The 17262-nt window shown below is 37.0% G+C and overlaps 1 protein-coding gene across 2 annotated transcripts in view; it reads right to left on the reverse strand.

The window, feature by feature from the left end:
* Nucleotides 1-17262, reverse strand: part of NSF (N-ethylmaleimide sensitive factor, vesicle fusing ATPase) — a 149272-nt gene that overhangs the window by 131108 nt on the left and 902 nt on the right. Inside the window, exon 2 of one of the 2 annotated variants that reach the window (XM_081576435.1) lies at nucleotides 2346-2533. The exons of the other annotated variant lie outside the window; for it this stretch is intronic. Within the exon in view, the coding sequence (XP_081432561.1) occupies nucleotides 2346-2363 (18 nt within the window). The 5' untranslated portion in view covers nucleotides 2364-2533. The remainder of the gene's footprint in view (nucleotides 1-2345; nucleotides 2534-17262) is intronic. 2 annotated transcript variants of the gene reach the window in all.

Raw genomic sequence — 17262 nt, forward strand, 5'->3', positions numbered from 1 at the left:
ACATGAAGAAGGACTTTCTGCTCTGAAAGAATAAAATTACCACAAAGAAAGCAAAAGTGAGAAAGACAGACACCTTGAAACTCAGATCTGACAAAGAAGTTAAAGCCCTGGAGACCAGTTCTGAAAATTGGCTGAGTCAATAAATTCCCTTTTCCTGAAGCTTACTTGAGTTGGGTTTTCCATTTCTTCAAAAAAATAAAAGATTCTGACTGATAAAAATGCAATGATATAAATTTTATAAATTTGATAAAGTGTATCATGAAAAAGCATTTCTTCATAAGAGATCCCAAGTAGTATGAATCATATCTCCTGCAGACTAATAAAAGCTATCTTCCAAGTATCTCCCAACAAAAATAATTACAGGTATATTTAAGATAAAAGGGCAATTAACTGTCCTTTTGGCCAAGAACTATGAGAAAAACATTCCTTCATATAATGTATGTAACTGATAATCTTTCCTCCATCCTCTAGGGTTTCCTAGTAAGTGAAATATAACATTCGTAGTCTGTTTATGACTAAAGTGCTCATTCTTCAAACATCAAGCCAAAGCTGATCCTCTGTTAATTTGTCTTCCAAATACAAATTTATAGAGGGAAATAAATTACTCTGCTCTGCTTTTGTTTGAAACCAAAAGGCTAGTTTCAACATAGCTATCCCAGCCGTTCAGAGCAACGGACTCTAAAGTGGGGCATGTGCACCTGAAGGGTTTGCAGGATAATCCTTTGGGGTATAATTTAGAACATGACACAAATAAGCTTTAGGCCATAAGTCTGCTTTCTGAATGAGACAGTATTTCTCCACATAGTCAGTTTGACCAGCCACCTGACCAAAATGTGCAGACCTTGTTTCCCACTCACCCCGGGGTCTCTCTCACCTACCAAAGCTTCTTTCTCTCACGTTCTCCTCTCTTCCCCAACTCTGAGCCCCTTGCCTAGTCAACTCCTACTCGTCCCACAATTTCTCAGCTCAGGAATTACATCTTCTAGAAGACCTTCCTAAACACCTTTCCCTCCTGAAAAGACAAATGTCAAATGGAAGAATTTAATATTTTTACTGTCTGTTTATACTGCATGAAGGACGTAAGATTCTTAAGGACTGAGACTGTACCCTGTTCGTGTCTACAGTTCTCCAGGCTAAGACAAGGCCTGGATGCAATCAGTGCCCATCAAACATCTGCTGAACAGATGAACTTATGGATCAATACAATCTACCTCAACTTCAGAATAAACAATTCAAAGAACATGGATGCAAATGACATTTCAAGGTTATTTAGGAAGTGATACAATTTAATTAACACAGAATTGATACACCCAAAGTTATTTAAAAATTTACAAAATGCTAGCTTAACCTTTTCCTTTGTGAACTTGCTTTCTCGTCAAAGATTTGGTGTCCTTTAAAAAAGAGTGAAAAAGTCTGTAGAAGTCATCTGGCTGGGTAACTTAAACAGATGCTATGAGCAAAAGGCCTCCCTACTGGAATCTAGAAGCATCTGTGTTTTTATGGCAAGCCAAGCAGGATATCTCATTTTCTCATCAGAATATAAGTCCCTAAAATAGTAGCTGTTTACTTATCACAATAATGCCAAAGGATAATTCCACAGTTTTTCTAATACTGACCTTGCCTATAGGAAACAATGACAAAAGCCCCGCCACAATGTCCACATAACTACTAGGAAATGAACATATTGAAACTGACAGGAAATTTTAGTTGTAAGTTTCACTATTTGAGTTACTAGAACATTTAACCGTCTGAAGACTATAAAATGTTTTCCTTAATAACTTGAAATGTAAAAAATTATTAATTCATTGCTTCTCAAAAGTATGAAAATCTCAACAAACCTTTAAAGGAAACTTTAGCAGAAGTAATTATATCATTGAGCTTCCCTGGTGGCTCAGATGTAAAGAATCTGCCTGCAATGCATGGGACCTGGGTTCAATCCCTGGGTCGAGAAGATTCTCTAGAGAAGGGCATGGCAACTCACTCCAATACTTTTGCGTGGAGAATTCCATGGACAGAGGAGCCTGGAGGGCTACAGTCCATCAGGTCGCAAAGAGTCGGACACAATTGAGCAACTAACACTAACTAACTAATTACATCATTACTTATGTGAGAGCCTTTAAAGTATAGGAAGAGAACTGGCTTCTTCTCAACCAAAAAAAAAAAAAAAAAATGGGGGAGGGGTGTAACCAGGACTCCTCTGGACAACACTGCAATTTTTCAAATTTAAATAACATACTTTCGTCCAAAGGTTCACTTTACAAATTAGATTTTTAAGTGATTGCCTTATTTTTTACTGAAGAATTAGTAGGGCAAAATTAAAAAGAAAAAAAAAAAGTGTGCAGTACCTGATTAAAAGACCTCATTACAAATAACTGCAACACTCATGAATCCACTGGTCTTCTCTATGGTGCTTCAGGCCTAGGTTACATGTCTCCAGAGACACAAATTCCTCCACAGGAAAGGGAAGTAGGACAGACTATATGAATCTGCTCCAGAGCCAGCTCAACTAACAAGTCTCACTCAACTGTGTTTCCTGAAAAATAATGTTTTAGAAATGTACTGTGCAATAAAACAACCACTAGACATGTTATTAAAATTAAAACTAATTAAAATTTTAAAATTCAGTTCTTCAGGTGCACTAGTCACATTTCTAGAGCCACAAGTGGCTATTAGGGATCACTGCAGACAGTTTCATTGGACGTTGCTAGTCTAAAGTAGTGTGAGAAAGGCCATCAGTAATACCTGTCTTCAGGCCTATGGAATCACTCTGCTATGACTCCTGAAATAATAACTTCTATTAAAATTCTGAAGTTCTGCAGGACTAGAAGTGGTAGGTAGAAGTAAGTCAAACTTGTATGCCCTGTAGTAATCTTGCAGAGAGCCTGTAAGAATATCCTTCACATTATCCATCTCCGACTAGTAACTATTCGCATAGATGAACCTCCTGACATCCCATAGGGACTTACAATTCCTTTACAAAATTATACTGGAAAAAAAAGAGAAAAGAGTTCCCGTTTTGGTATTCAAAAGAAACACACACACACACACACACACACACAAAGGAAAATGTAAAAAGCTGACAGCACTAAATACTGGCAAAGATGTGATGTAGTTTCTTAAAAGGTCAATGTGCCCCAGCAGATCTATCCCTAGGTTTTAAGTCAAGAGAAATGAAAATGATGACTTGTACACAAATGTCCACAGCAACTTTATTCACAAATCAAAAACGGAAACAACACAAAGATCTACCAACAGTTGAATGGATAAACAAATTGTGGCACAGGCATACAATGGATACTACCCAGCAATTAAAAAGAAACTACCTCCTGATATACATAACATGTGTAAACCTCAAAACATAATGCTGAATAAAGCCAGATGCCTAAAAGAGTCCATCCTATGTTATTTAAGCCTCATCTTACAATCAGATGAAATCTTAGAAGAGAAAAAATTAATCTAGAATAACCATATATACAAAATCAGTGAATGACTGGGACGGGGGTGAAATGGACAGCAAAAATGCAAGAAGTAATTTTTTGAGATAGTTCTATGTCTTGATCATATTTTATTGTGCAGAGGTTATACCTCAATGAAGTTGAGAAATGACGGTCTGATGTTTTTTAATGGTTGGGCAATCTCCAATAATCCCCATTGCAAAGATGGTATAAATGTTCAAACTACAAAATATAGTTTGGATACAAGGTACCTACACTCATGCAACAAAGACCTAATCAAGAGACCCAATCTCTTGCCTACTGAAAGAGAGATAGCTAGCTTTCCAGGACAGACAGTTCACTTTCCAACCAGGTCTCATCTCAACTGTAGGAATAACAAACTAGGAGAATGGCCAGATCTACCTCTAAAAGGCCAGTCTAAGGTTACTGATGATATTGGCCTGCTAGTCCTGGGCACAGGATGTAAAAAGAGGAAGTATAAAACCTACACTCCTGTGTGTGTATAATACTAACTAAGATTGGCAATTCTTCCTCCTGAAAAGAGTTAAGACTCTTTTTTTCCCCCTGTAATAATTCTTCTTTAAGAGGCAAGGGAATTTGACCTAAAATTCTACTCTCCCTCTGGACAAGAACAGAAAGAAACATGAGGACATGGGAAAAAATACACACCTACCCAAACATACACAAGAGGATTAAAGGAGATACTATGATTTACCTGGTACAGAGTAAATACTCAATAAACCTCAGCTATTATTATTATGACTATCATAGAGATATGCAATTGTAATAGAAAAAAATTTACAACCTAAAGCTAAATAAATGCCGTGAATACCACCATGGTTAAAAGCATTACAAGTACGCAGCTATTTAAAAGGTCAAGATACCTCTGTACGTACTGACAAGGAGAATATCCACAATATAGTGCTAAGTTTTCAAAAAGGTATAAAGCAGTATTATAAAATAGTATGTAGAGTATGGTTTTTAATAAAAAAGACACAGTAAATTGTTAACAGTAGTTATCACTGAGGTGAAACAAGAAGGTGAAAGTGAAACATCTTCACTTTTCAGAGTTCTGAATGGTTGGAACTATTTTTACAATAAATAACCCTTATCTTAGGAAAATAATTTTAAATATAGAGAACTTTTATGTACAAAGTCATCTTCTATGGCATTACTTTACAGTGATGAATTAGAAGCAAATTAAAAGTCCTATTTCAAAATGATAGCTGTGTAAACTAAAACATGTCTACTTCACATATCCTAATATTCAAATCACAGAATAGTATACATATACATGTGTGTATATATATATATACATATATACACACACACGTATATAAATTTCACTTTACAGTTTGATATTTTTAAGTATAGCAAAGCAATTAAATAAAAACACATCAAAATGTAAAAAACAACTGTGACTAGAAAATGGGACAAGTGATTTAATTAATTTTCCTCTTTTCTGCATTTTCCATTTAAAAAATAAATAGGTGTTACTTTACTAGCCAAATTAAAAGTTTTGTATTAAAGTTAATTGATGGTATATTTCATTTCAATCTTTGTTTCTGCACAGACAGTGATGACCTCACTGTCATCACTATGGAAAATAACTGTAAGGATACTGTCATTATTCATGAAAATATAAGACAAGGTCTCATAATTTGCTTATTGTGTTTTTTCTTCATAATTAAACCATGTTCATTAAATCTAGTTTTCTTTGACTACAGTGTGACAAGGATTTTTGCCCATAAATTTCCAAGAAAACATACTTTTTATTAATAAGCTCAGTAAGAAATTACAAAATATGCTCTGAAGCAAAGAATCTTTTGATAAATATACAAAGAGTTAAAATTTTATTTATACTGGGCAGATTAACCAATGATTCAGCATTAAAATGAACACCAAATCATAAACTAGTTAACTGAGTCCTTGGCTTTGTGAATAATTTCTTCTCCATGATTGCATTAATTTGGGAAAGTTCATTAACGCCTCAAAATACATTACTTTAAAATTTGGAGAAGTACCTGGAACAACATAATAAGCACTCAATATATATTTATGGAATTAAAACAATTGTTTGAGAAATATATCTAGAAAGTTAATCAATGTAAGATCCATATGAAGAAAACCAACAGAAGCACATACTGTAAGGATATCATCAACTCCAAATTAACCTATATATTTAATGTAATTATAAGAAAATCCCAATGGGACTTTAGCAAGCTCAATCTAAACTGTAACTGGCAAAGTAAATGTAGTAGGCAAAATGAGAGGGGAACAAAATTTTTTCTGATTTGTAAAAGCAGCCAAGCAAAATTTCAGAAAGAATGAGACTGGCCCTACTAGACATAACACACACAGTAATTAAAACAATGTAGTGGAATTCCCTGGCAGTCCAGTGGTTAGGATTCTGTGCTTTCACTGAGAGCTTGGGTTCCCTCCCTGGTTAGGAAACTAAGATCCCACAAGCTGCCTGGTACAGTTCAAAAAAACCACAAAAAACTACGTAGTACTAGTATAGAAACAGTTCAGTAAAGTAGAAAAAGCAATCTAGAAACAGAAGCAGGTAGAACTTAATAGGTAAAATTCAGAAACAGTAGAGGAAAGCTGAACTATTCAATAAAAGGCATTGAGACAACTGATTATCCACTTGGCGGCTGAGGGGGGGCAGTGTCAATAATAATAGCTAATGTGTTTTGAGAGCTTATTACATGCGAGGCACTGTTTTAAAAGCTTTATACACCTGCAAACACCCTAGCTCACAATTCTCTTTCCTACTGCCAAAATCTAAAGAACATTATTTGCCTCACTCTAACTAACATTTTTGTTTTCTCATAACACAAGAATATTATTTCTCTCTAGATGCTTTTTAAACATGACTTATTCTGAATTTTGTATACTTAGAAGAGGGAAAAAAAGTCTAATTTTTAGGTGAATAAACTAAAAGATTGTGTTTTGATCCCACAGCTACTTCTAATTTGACTCAAGTACATAATGGAGCTCCATTTGGTCCCATTCAAGGATCACAGCATCCTATTCTTAACCTTACAGAGGCATCTTAAGGCATACATCTCAAATGTATAGGGAGGTAGAAACCCTCACTTCAGTGGTATATCCACTATGCCGTGTAATCATCACCACTCTCTATTTCCAGGACACTTCCAGCCCTCCAAAAAGAAACCCTGTACCCATTAGCAGTTAGTCCCAATGCTCACCTCCCTCATCCCTTGGCAACCACTAATCTATTTTCTATCTCTATGGATGTGCCTATTCTGAACATTTCATATAAATAGAATCATACAATCTGTCATCTTTCATTCAGCATAATGTTCTCAAGATCATCGATGCTGTTGCATGTGACAGCACACCTTTCCTTTCCAGGGCTGGATCATGTTTCATCGTATGGATAACCCACATTTGTTTTATCTGTATTAGCTGACGGATAATTTCCACTTTTTGGCTATTATGAATAATGCTGCTATGAACATTCATGTACAAGTTTATCTATGAACATACATTTTCAATCACTTGCTGGACTTGCTGGATCATTCTGTTTAACTTTTTGAAGAACTGCCAAACTGTTTCCCACAATGGTTGCACCATTTCACATTCCCACTAGCAGAATATGAGGGTCCCAAATTCTCTACATCGTCACGTTTTTTAAACTATAGCCATCCTAGTGGCTGTGAAGTAGTATTTCACTGTGGTTTTGATTTTTATTTCTCTAATGACTACGATGGTGAACACGTATCTTTCATGCACTTATTGCTTATTTTCACATATATTTTGGAGAAATATCTATTCAAATCCTCTGCCCATTTAAAAATCGGGTTTCTTTTTATTGTTGAATTATAATGGTTCTTTATACATTCTGGACACTAGGCTTTTATCAGACATACAATTATTAAATATTTTCTCACATTTTGTGGGCTCTCTCTTCATGTCTTGATAGTGTCCCTTGATATATGAAAATTTTAAATTTTGATGAAGTTCAATTTATCTAAAAAAATCACTCTCGTTTCTACTACCAGAGACAGAAATCAAACAGATGAGTTAAGCCTGCTGAAAATTTTATATAAATGGAATCACTTCAGTATTTGTGCCTGGAGTATCCCACGGACAAAAGAGCCTGGTGGGCTACGGTCATTAGGGTTGCAGAGTTGGACACAACTGAAGCAACTTAGCATACCATGTATTATTCCATGTCTGACTTCTACCCTTCAATATTATGATTACAAGACTCATCCAAGTTGTGGCATGTAGCAATAGCTCATTTTCCTTATTTTTTATAGTGTATAATTATATGAATATGCCACTACTATTTATCCATGAGTTGTTTCCAGTTCTTAATCATGAATACTGTTGCTAACAATATGTTCATACATGTCTTTTGAATAACATGCTTATGCATTTCTATTGGATATCTATAATATGTATATAGTATATATATACACACACACATGTGTATACACACATATATACATGTACACACACACTCTCCCACCCCTACACCTACCTTCTCCAGTAGAACGGCTGGATCACAGGCATACATGCACAGGTTCAGCTTTAGGGGAATTTTGCGTAAGGTATACAATGTGGTGTTCTGATACAAGTACACTTTGTGTAATGTTTACGGTAACAAGCTAATTAACAGACCCACCACCTCACAGAGTTACCACTTTGTGTGTGTGGTAAGAACACTTAAGATTTACTGTCTTAGCAAATCTCAAGAATACAATATTTTTTAAATTAACTGTCGTTACTATGCTATCTAGTATTTCAAGTTCAGTCAGGGTACCTGATTTTTGATATTACAGGAAATAACTTGTGTTTTCTTAAATGTTTGAAAATTGGATATAGGTGAAGATATTAAAGGAAAGACAATTCAATAATCCTGAAATCTAGAAATAACAAGGTTGAGTATACATTTGGAAGGAAATCTGGGGGGGAATCGTCAACAATTTGTAAGAAATTGAATCCAAGAGCTTACAATCCTAAGCAAATGGTCCTCAACTTAAGCATTCACCAGAATCACCTACAGAACTCTTAAGATTGCAGGGGCCCCACCCCCAGAGTTTCTAATTTAATCAAGGTTGAGGAGGGGAGAATCTGTACTTCTAACAAGTTTTCAGGTGATGCTCATTAGCTGGTCTACAGATTCTACTTTGAGAATCAATGCACTGAGAGAAGCAAACTTAAAAAAAAAAAGGTTCATTTCCTTCTACAATAGAAGAGAAGAAAATATAGGAAAGAAGGCTTCAATAATGCTCTTGGTCCATTTCATCCTTTACCTTGATAAAAGTTTATAATTAAGTTTATTTTGATGCTTGACAAGTAGTAAACTGATTCAAAGTCTACATAAACAAAAAACTTAGACTTCATAAATGAAGATCAAGAAAAAGGACTGTATTGGAGGCCAGCCGCTCTTTAAAATTAGATCTATGCTCTATTACTAATGACTTGGATAACAGAACAAACAAAAGTATTCAGTAGCTTGGCAGAGAACATAACATTAAAATACAACTATACACCTTGTCCAAAATTATAATTTATTAGGTTAATCAGAAATAGTCATTCATCCATTCAACAATCATTCCATGCCAGGCTCTGTTCTAAACAGTGGGATCTAACTTTGCTATCATCTCACAAAATTTTGTCAGTACTACTCTCCAGGAGAAAAGTAACTAGGATAACTAAAATGTTTTAATCTCCCAAAAACTGATATTTTTTGGAAGACCCAGAATTAGTGATAATTTTTAGTTTCATTAAGTAAGAAAATGTTCGTTCATATGCACATAACACTAAAAAACACTTTACACTCAAAAAATATCCACCAGTGATGGGAATTCCTGGTAGTCCAATGATAAGGACTCCCCACTTTCACTGCTCAGGGCACAGGTTCAATTCCTGATGGGGGAACAAAGATCCCACAAGTTGCTCAGCCAAAAAATAACAATAATAATTTTTAAATTAAAAAGTGAATGTTGGATTTCAAAAATGACAACGTATTTGTTACTTTAATAATTTCCCCATTTTCTCTCACCAAAGATCTACATAGCTAGTGCAAAATACATCAGAATTTAACACTTCATTCCAAATTTAGCAAAGGACCAAAACACTCTGCATTACTCATAAACAGCTGATGCTAATTCACTTGATTTCAAATCTATAGAGCACAAAGTTGCAATAAATTATTAGCACTTTTTGGCTTCATGGATTAAAAAAAGGAAGGAAAGAGGAAGAGAGGGAGGAAAGAAATCAGCTTATCAGCTTTTTAGAGTAATTCAGCTTAGTGTTACTGAAATAATCTTTATATCTGCCCTTGCGGAATATAAGGAAAAAAATATAAGTCAAAATCAATGGCAATAAACTTAAACATTAACAAATTTAAAGGAGGAGAGACTGGGTTGCTCCTAAAATTCATATGGAAAAGGGCCAAGAAATGCCAAATGAAGAAAAATGAGCGGCTAACCCTACCAGATAGCAAGAATAATTTTAAAGCTACGGCAATTAAGACACTGGTATTGGTGCACATACAGACAAACAGAACCATGAAACAGGAAAGAGTTCAGACTTAGAGTGGATATAAAACAGAGGTAGCATTACAGATCAGTGGGAAAAAGGATGGACTCAATACATAATATTGAGACAACTGGTTATATATATGGAAAAGATAAAATTAGCTTAATTCACACCAAACACAAAAATAAATTTCAGATGAATCAAACACCAAAATATGAAAAGCAAGCCATTAAACCTTTTCAAAGAAAATCTTTCTGACTTCAAAGTGGGAAAAGATCTTAAAACATATAAGCACACTAATACACAGAGGTTAAAAATGGGTAGTTATAACTACAATAAAATTTAAAACTCTACATACATGAAAAGATCATCACTAAACAGCCCAACAACAACAACAAAAAATGGGCAAAGGATATGCAAAGGTAATTCACAGAAGAGGAAACTCCAATAATCAATATGAAAAATGTCCAATCTCACTAGTAATTAGGGAAAATTGCAAATTTAAACAACAGTATTATTTTATACCTATCACATTGTAAAAATTAAAATATCTCAATATTAAGTGCTGGAGAGGACATGAGGAACAGGTAATCATATACTGTTGGTAAGAACACAAACTTGTATAACTAGGTAAAGATAAAGGTAACTGATTACCCAGCAATTCTATGTAGCAATTCTATAAACAGGGTATAGATCCATGTCTCTAGACATATCCTAAAGAAATTCAACATACATATGCAAGGAGATATAGACAAAAAAATATGTATTTCTGTATGTATATTTTCTTCTGTGTGTACCAGAAGAAATAAAATTTGAAGACCACCTAAACTGTCCTCTAAGAAAACAGATAATTGTGGTATATTTACAAAATAGACTACTACACAATAAACAGAATTAACTAACTCTACATAATTCCACATGACAATCTCAAATGAAAAAATTCAGGTTGCAGGAGACATACAATATAACACCATTATATACATTTTTAAAACACAAAAAACAATATATTGGTTAGGGACACAAACCTACATAGACGTGAACAGAAAGGATCTATATCAGCTTTAGGCTAGTGGTTATTTCTGGGGGATTAAAAGATATAAAGCAAATATCACAATATGTAAATACTTTTACACCTGGGCAGTGAACACGTGGATATAGGTATATATTATTTGCAGTACTTTTCAGCATACTTGAAATCTCTTAAGATATATGTGAATTATTCTTGTTTAAAATGCACAGAGCTAGAAATAGTTACAGTCATGCAAGGACTATGTAGTTTGCATCATAAAAAAAATAAGTAGGAAATCACGAGTTTGAATCACTAGGAAATTGAAGGCAATGTAAGGTGGGTCTCAGAGCTCATTCAAGGGCATTAACACTGAAGTATGATCAAGGACTTCATTAAGAGATTTTTCCCTAATACACCATAACCAGAGTATGGACCCTTCAGAATAGCATTACAGCAAGCCCCTGCTACTGCTGCTGCTGCTAAGTCGCTTCAGTCGTGTCCGACTCTGTGCGACCCCATAGACGGCAGTTCACCAGGCTCCGCCGTCCCTAGGATTCTCCAGGCAAGAATACTGGAGTGGGTTGCCATTTCCTTCTCCAGTGCATGAAAGGGAAAAGTGAAAGTGAAGTCGCTCAGTCGTGTCCGACTCTTAGCGACCCCGTGGACTGCAGCCTACAGGCTCCTCCGTCCATGGGATTTTCCAGGCAAGAGTACTGGAGTGGGGTGCCATTGCCTTCTCCGACAGCAAGCCCCTAGTGCATTGCTAACACAGCTGTTTCCAAGAGTTCACTGTTCCACCAATTCAAGAATTTCCAGCAATAAAATAATATACTTTCACCTTACACCTTTGCACTATGACTTAAATATTTATAAAGAATACACCCACCTGAATCATCAATTCCTCTGGGTTTCAGAAAGATGCTATCTGATAGTGCTGTAAAGAGTTCAATTTTGTTTTCTAAAATGCACTGCCTTTGAAGATACTTAATAAAATCACAAGAGTGACACACACAAACAGTAACTATTGCACACAAGATTGCAAAAAGATGATATGCTTTGGACTGCAAAACTCTGACTTAGAAATGGGACTATGAGACATTTTAAATTATTTGTTTTGACTTGTGGTACTGTCCATGAACTGTCCCTAATTTACCACTGTGTTCCAATCCGAAGGTTGGTTTTTGGTAAAGATGTCATTCACCCATAAAAATGTTATAAATGGTTAGGTTTCTGGACTAGACTACAAGACTTTTTCAATACGCTAGCCTGACCCAGACCAACAGCCAGATGAGGTAAATTTCATTTCTAACGTCTTTCTAAACCCTTTTCAACACCTAAGCGTGTTCTCACCCTTAGATTCCTATTTAACATCATCTTGCTCCTATTTCTTAAAACAAATTACCTCCACTAGCTGTAGGATTTATGAAGAAAACAATCCATTGGTTTTATTCTCCTTAATGCATGTATATTTTCAGAAAGGGACCGCCAAGTCTCCAATACGTGAGATGTCTAGTAATCTTAAAAGATAAGAGTACAGGGGACTTCCCTGGTGGTTCAGGGTCTAAGACTCGGCACTCCCAAAGCAGGGGGCCCAAGTTCGATCCCCGGCCAGGGAACTAGATCCCACAAGCTGCAACTAAAAGCTCCTGCATGCCACAACTAAAACTCGGTTCAGCAAAATAAATAAATAAAATCTAAAAAAAAAAAAAAAACCAGTACAAGAAAGTTCAGGCAATGTGGAAAGCCTATCTTCCTCCCTTTCCTTTTTCTTCAGGAGTGGTTTGAGTAGTAGTTTAAGGGACCTGGCATGCAACACCAGAGGAACTTCACTAAGGAGCCTCTCCCTACCTAGAGTCAGCTCTCCTTAGCTATCAAGGCTACATTTCAGATTCTTTTCTCTGCTTCTCATTCCATGATTCCAGAGCAGTTGCAGCACGAGAGTTCTGAAAATCAGTGTGGGGGCCGGAGGCAGTGGCAGCCATCTGTACATGGAGGTCATTTATAAATAAGAGTCCACAGTCAATGTCAGTAATAAGAATTACAACGTTAGCATCTTGATTTACTACGAGCAAAAATTTAAAAGAGCTGAGAAAATCTATTGCCTAATTGAATCTTTCGAAAAGCCAAAAGGAACCAGATATGTTTAAATTGATATTATAAAATGTATCCAACTTATCATTCTATATTTTTCTCATATAACAAATACACTAAAACAATAAAGAAAAAAATTATTTTCTTTCAGGTTCTTTAGTTTTAAGATTAGGGGCTTCAAAGTTATTTAGGGATTAACCAAGTTCTGATGACCTTGGAGCTATATATTGACTAACATCACATAGTTTATTTTTCAGTTTCCCAGATGGACTCAATATGATGCTTTCTTTTTTGGACAGCAAAAGCAAAGGAAAGAAATACAGATTACTAATGCTATCATCAGCAACAGTGATACAACAAATCTTCAGTTATAGAGCGAACATAAATACCATTTACAAGATGATGTCAGAATGCCAAAATTAACTAAACCAACCCAAAGCAGTAATAACTCAAGATAGCTTTTCTCCCACAAACAGGAAATACAGAACCCATTTTAAGAGAATTACAAGGCTCACCCTATTTGTTAAATGTGGATGCTGCTGCTGCTGCTAAGTCACTTCAGTCGTGTCCGACTCTGTGCGACCTCATAGATGGCAGCCCACTGGGCTCCCCTGTTCCCAGGATTCTCTAGGCAAGAACACTGGAGTGGGTTGCCATTTCCTTCTCCAATGCATGAAAGTGAAAAGTGAAAGTGAAGTCGCTCAGTCGTGTCTGACTCTTAGTGACTCCATGGACTACAGCCTACCAGGCTCCTCCACTCATGGGATTTTCCAAGCAAGAGTACTGGAGTGGGGTGCCATTGCCTTCTCCGTAAACGTGGATAGGTAGTTGTTAGTTATAGCTACAGGAAGAGAAGACAAGACAATCTGAGATGGGCCAAAGGGGTTTAGATTTTCCAAAAGGTAGAAGGTAGTTTTTGAAAATTAAACTTTGACAGAGGCTCTAAAATGTTTTAGGTAAGAAGGTAAATCTACTCTTTATACCCTGTCAACTAAGTTGGGGAACTGACCTGAGTTCAAATCCTAACCCTGCTTCTTGCTGGCTGTGAACCTGCAAGTTACTAAAGCCCCTCTCTCCTTCGAAGGGAGGTTCTGTCCGGATTAAATGAGATACATTTGTAGTTCAGCAATGGGACCTGAAGTGTACTCATATGTGGCAACCTAGAAGAGGGTCTCTAGCAGCATGCTCAAGGCCTGCTTCTGACCCCGTCATATCCCACCTTTTATCAATGACTACAATGGAGACACAGAAGGCAGGGTTATCAAACCTATAATCTACGGATCTACAGATGAAACAACACTGGAACAGAGCACTACTATGTTGCATAAAATGAAAGCATCAAAGAAACCTTCAACAGGTAGCAGAAATGGCCCCCAAAAAAGTGAACTGTAAAGGGGATAAATGTAAGGTCTCACACTTAGGTTCAATAAAACAACTGCACAATACCTAGAATGTAGGGGTATGGTGGCAAGGGGGTGGGGGGTGGGGTGCTGATTTTAAAAGAACACTGGAGCTATAACTGATTGTAAGCTCAGTATGCGCCAGGCTTCCCAGGTGGCTCAATGATAAAGAATCCGCCTGCCAATGCAGGAGACGCGGGTTCAATTCCTACGTAGGGAAGATCCCCTGGAGGAGGAAATGGCAATCCACTCCAGTATTCTTGCCTGAAAAATTCCACGGACAGATGAGCCTGGTGGGTTACAGTCCATAGAGTTACAAAGAGTCAGACACGACTGAGCACTGAGCACTCAGTACGGGCCAAGAGTGTGATTTACTGCAGAAAAAAGCAAATACAATTTTAGCCTGTATCAGTAATTGTATTGTCCAGCATCAGAGAATAATAGTTCAAGGAGATTCTTCACTGATCACTGTGTTAGATTCTTGAGCACATTTTAACAATAGAAGAAGCACTGACAAAACAGAACATTTCCAAAGGAAAGTCACCTAAATGATGAAGGATTTGGAATATAGGATATTTGAGAAATTGGGGATGTTTAACTTGTAAAAGAGAAAAATCTGAGGGAATATGTAACCTGTTTTCAAACAGCGAGAGAGCTATCACATGAAAAAGGAATTGTTTAGTTCTACAGTTTCAAACAGCAGAAATAATATGTATAAAAATTACATGGAACCCCATACAAAAAAGACTTTTCTAATATGACACTAAAATGGGCTAGATTTATGGCGGAGCACCCTCTATCACTAAAGTATTAAGACAGAGATTAGATTCATTTCCAACAAAAATGTATCGAGCAGCTTTGTCCCAGGCAGGTACAAAGCACTGATGATGACAGTAAATACAAAACTAATACAGTCTCTGCTTTCGTGGAGAGTAAAATCTAGTAGTGGAGGCAAATAATCATGCTAAAAAATTTAAATGACAAATAAATCTCTAAGGAAAGGAATACAGGTCTTCAAGAGCATATGGAGAGTGGAGTTTGGGGAAGAATGGATACATGTATATATGTATGGCTGAGTCCCTTTGCTGTCCACCTGAAACTATCACAACACTGTTAATAGGCTATACTCCAATATAAAATAAAAAGTTTAAAAAGAGAGAGAAGAGCATATTAACACAGGATCTGACTTGGTGTGGGATCAGAACAGGCCTCCCTTGAGCAGCTGAGTGATCCGTGAGTAGGAGGTAAACGGTTGGGAGCAGAACATCATAAAGAAAGGAAACAGCACACGCCAAGTCCTTGTGATAAGAGGTTCAAGGATAGGAAAGGCTTATATAACCCAAGCATAGAGAGTAAGGCGGTGAGCAGAGATGCAGGAGCAGAACCACAAAGAGCCTTAAAGGCCCAGTTAAGGATTTGGTCTTCTACCAAAAGTAATGAGATGCTACTAAGGGGGAGATTAAGCAGCAATGTGCATGGGAGAGAATAATCAATGTGGTGAATGGGAGCTTGGGAGCTTCCTGCAGTAGTCCAGGCCAGAAATGATAGTGGTTTGGGAAAAGCAGGTGGAAATGAAGATGTAAAGAGGTGAACGGATAGGTTGGAGAGATTTTTAGGACGTCAAAATGACAGAACCCATGTAACTAGTCCAATGGGTGTTTGGATACGGTTTAAAGCAGCAATGCCTAAGCCAGATTCTTTGGCTCTAATAATTAATTCCCTTTTTTTGGGGGGGGGGGGCAGGGACAGAACTCAGTGATGAATTTTACCTGGGGACAGAGGATTTGGTGAGGGAGAAATATAACGAATGACCCACTCCCCATCCGCTAGGCTTCTAACCTATAGAGGTGGATGGATTGTGATGCCATTCACTGGTATAGGAAACTGTAAAAAGATTAGGTGGGATAAGACCATGGGTTTATTTGAACAAGAGGAGTGTGAGGTGTCTTGGTTTTAAATAGTTTGGCATATTGATCTGGAATTTAAAGAACAGGTCTGGACTGGGAGTAAAATACTGAGTATCGTTGGCATATAGACAGTAGTTGACACTGGGCTTAGAAGAGATTCCCTGGGGAGAAAGCACAGAGCGAGGAGACAGCCCGGAGGAACATCTGCATTGAATAACAGAGTAGAGGAGGGTGAGTCTGCAGAAGAGTGGTCTGACTAAAAACTGGAGGGAGGCTGAAGCCGAGGGAAGAGCGCTTTCCATGAAGGAAGCAAAGGTCAACGATGTCAAACGCTGTTGAGACATCCAGCGAGACAAGGAATGAAAAACATCAATTAAGTTTAGAGGCATGTTTCACTGGGATGATGGGACCAGAAATCAGACTGCAGTGGGTTGAGGAATGAGTGGGAGGAAGGCAAATGGGAGAGGAATACATGAGACAATTCTTATCAAGATTCCTGGCTGTAAAGTGGGCAGAGAAAAGGTGACAGCTGTAGGGGTGGAGGGGGGGTTTGTTTCAAGATGGAAAAAGCCTGAGTTCGTTGTTAAAAGGGAGCAGGTGAATACACAGGAATGGGGTTCCTTAGAAGATGGGGAGAGACAGACTCTGAAGCACAGGTGGAGGGAGTTGTTGTGGAAGAAGTGGCTGCAGATAAAAGATAAGGCTGTGGGGAAAAGAGAAAGAGGCCTAGTTAAATGACCTTTAAGGTCTCTTCTCACTCTAGAATCTCCTGACTTACAACTGTGTTCAGGAAGTCTATTTGCATGTATGCATAATCTATGCAAACTTATTCAAACATTCCAGTAGAAATAAATCAGTCAAGCACATCCTTATCCCTA

Source organism: Giraffa tippelskirchi, chromosome 3 (assembly GCF_054371585.1).
Source record: "Giraffa tippelskirchi isolate mGirTip1 chromosome 3, T2T-mGirTip1v1.2.pri, whole genome shotgun sequence".
NCBI classification, from domain to species: Eukaryota; Metazoa; Chordata; class Mammalia; order Artiodactyla; family Giraffidae; genus Giraffa; species Giraffa tippelskirchi.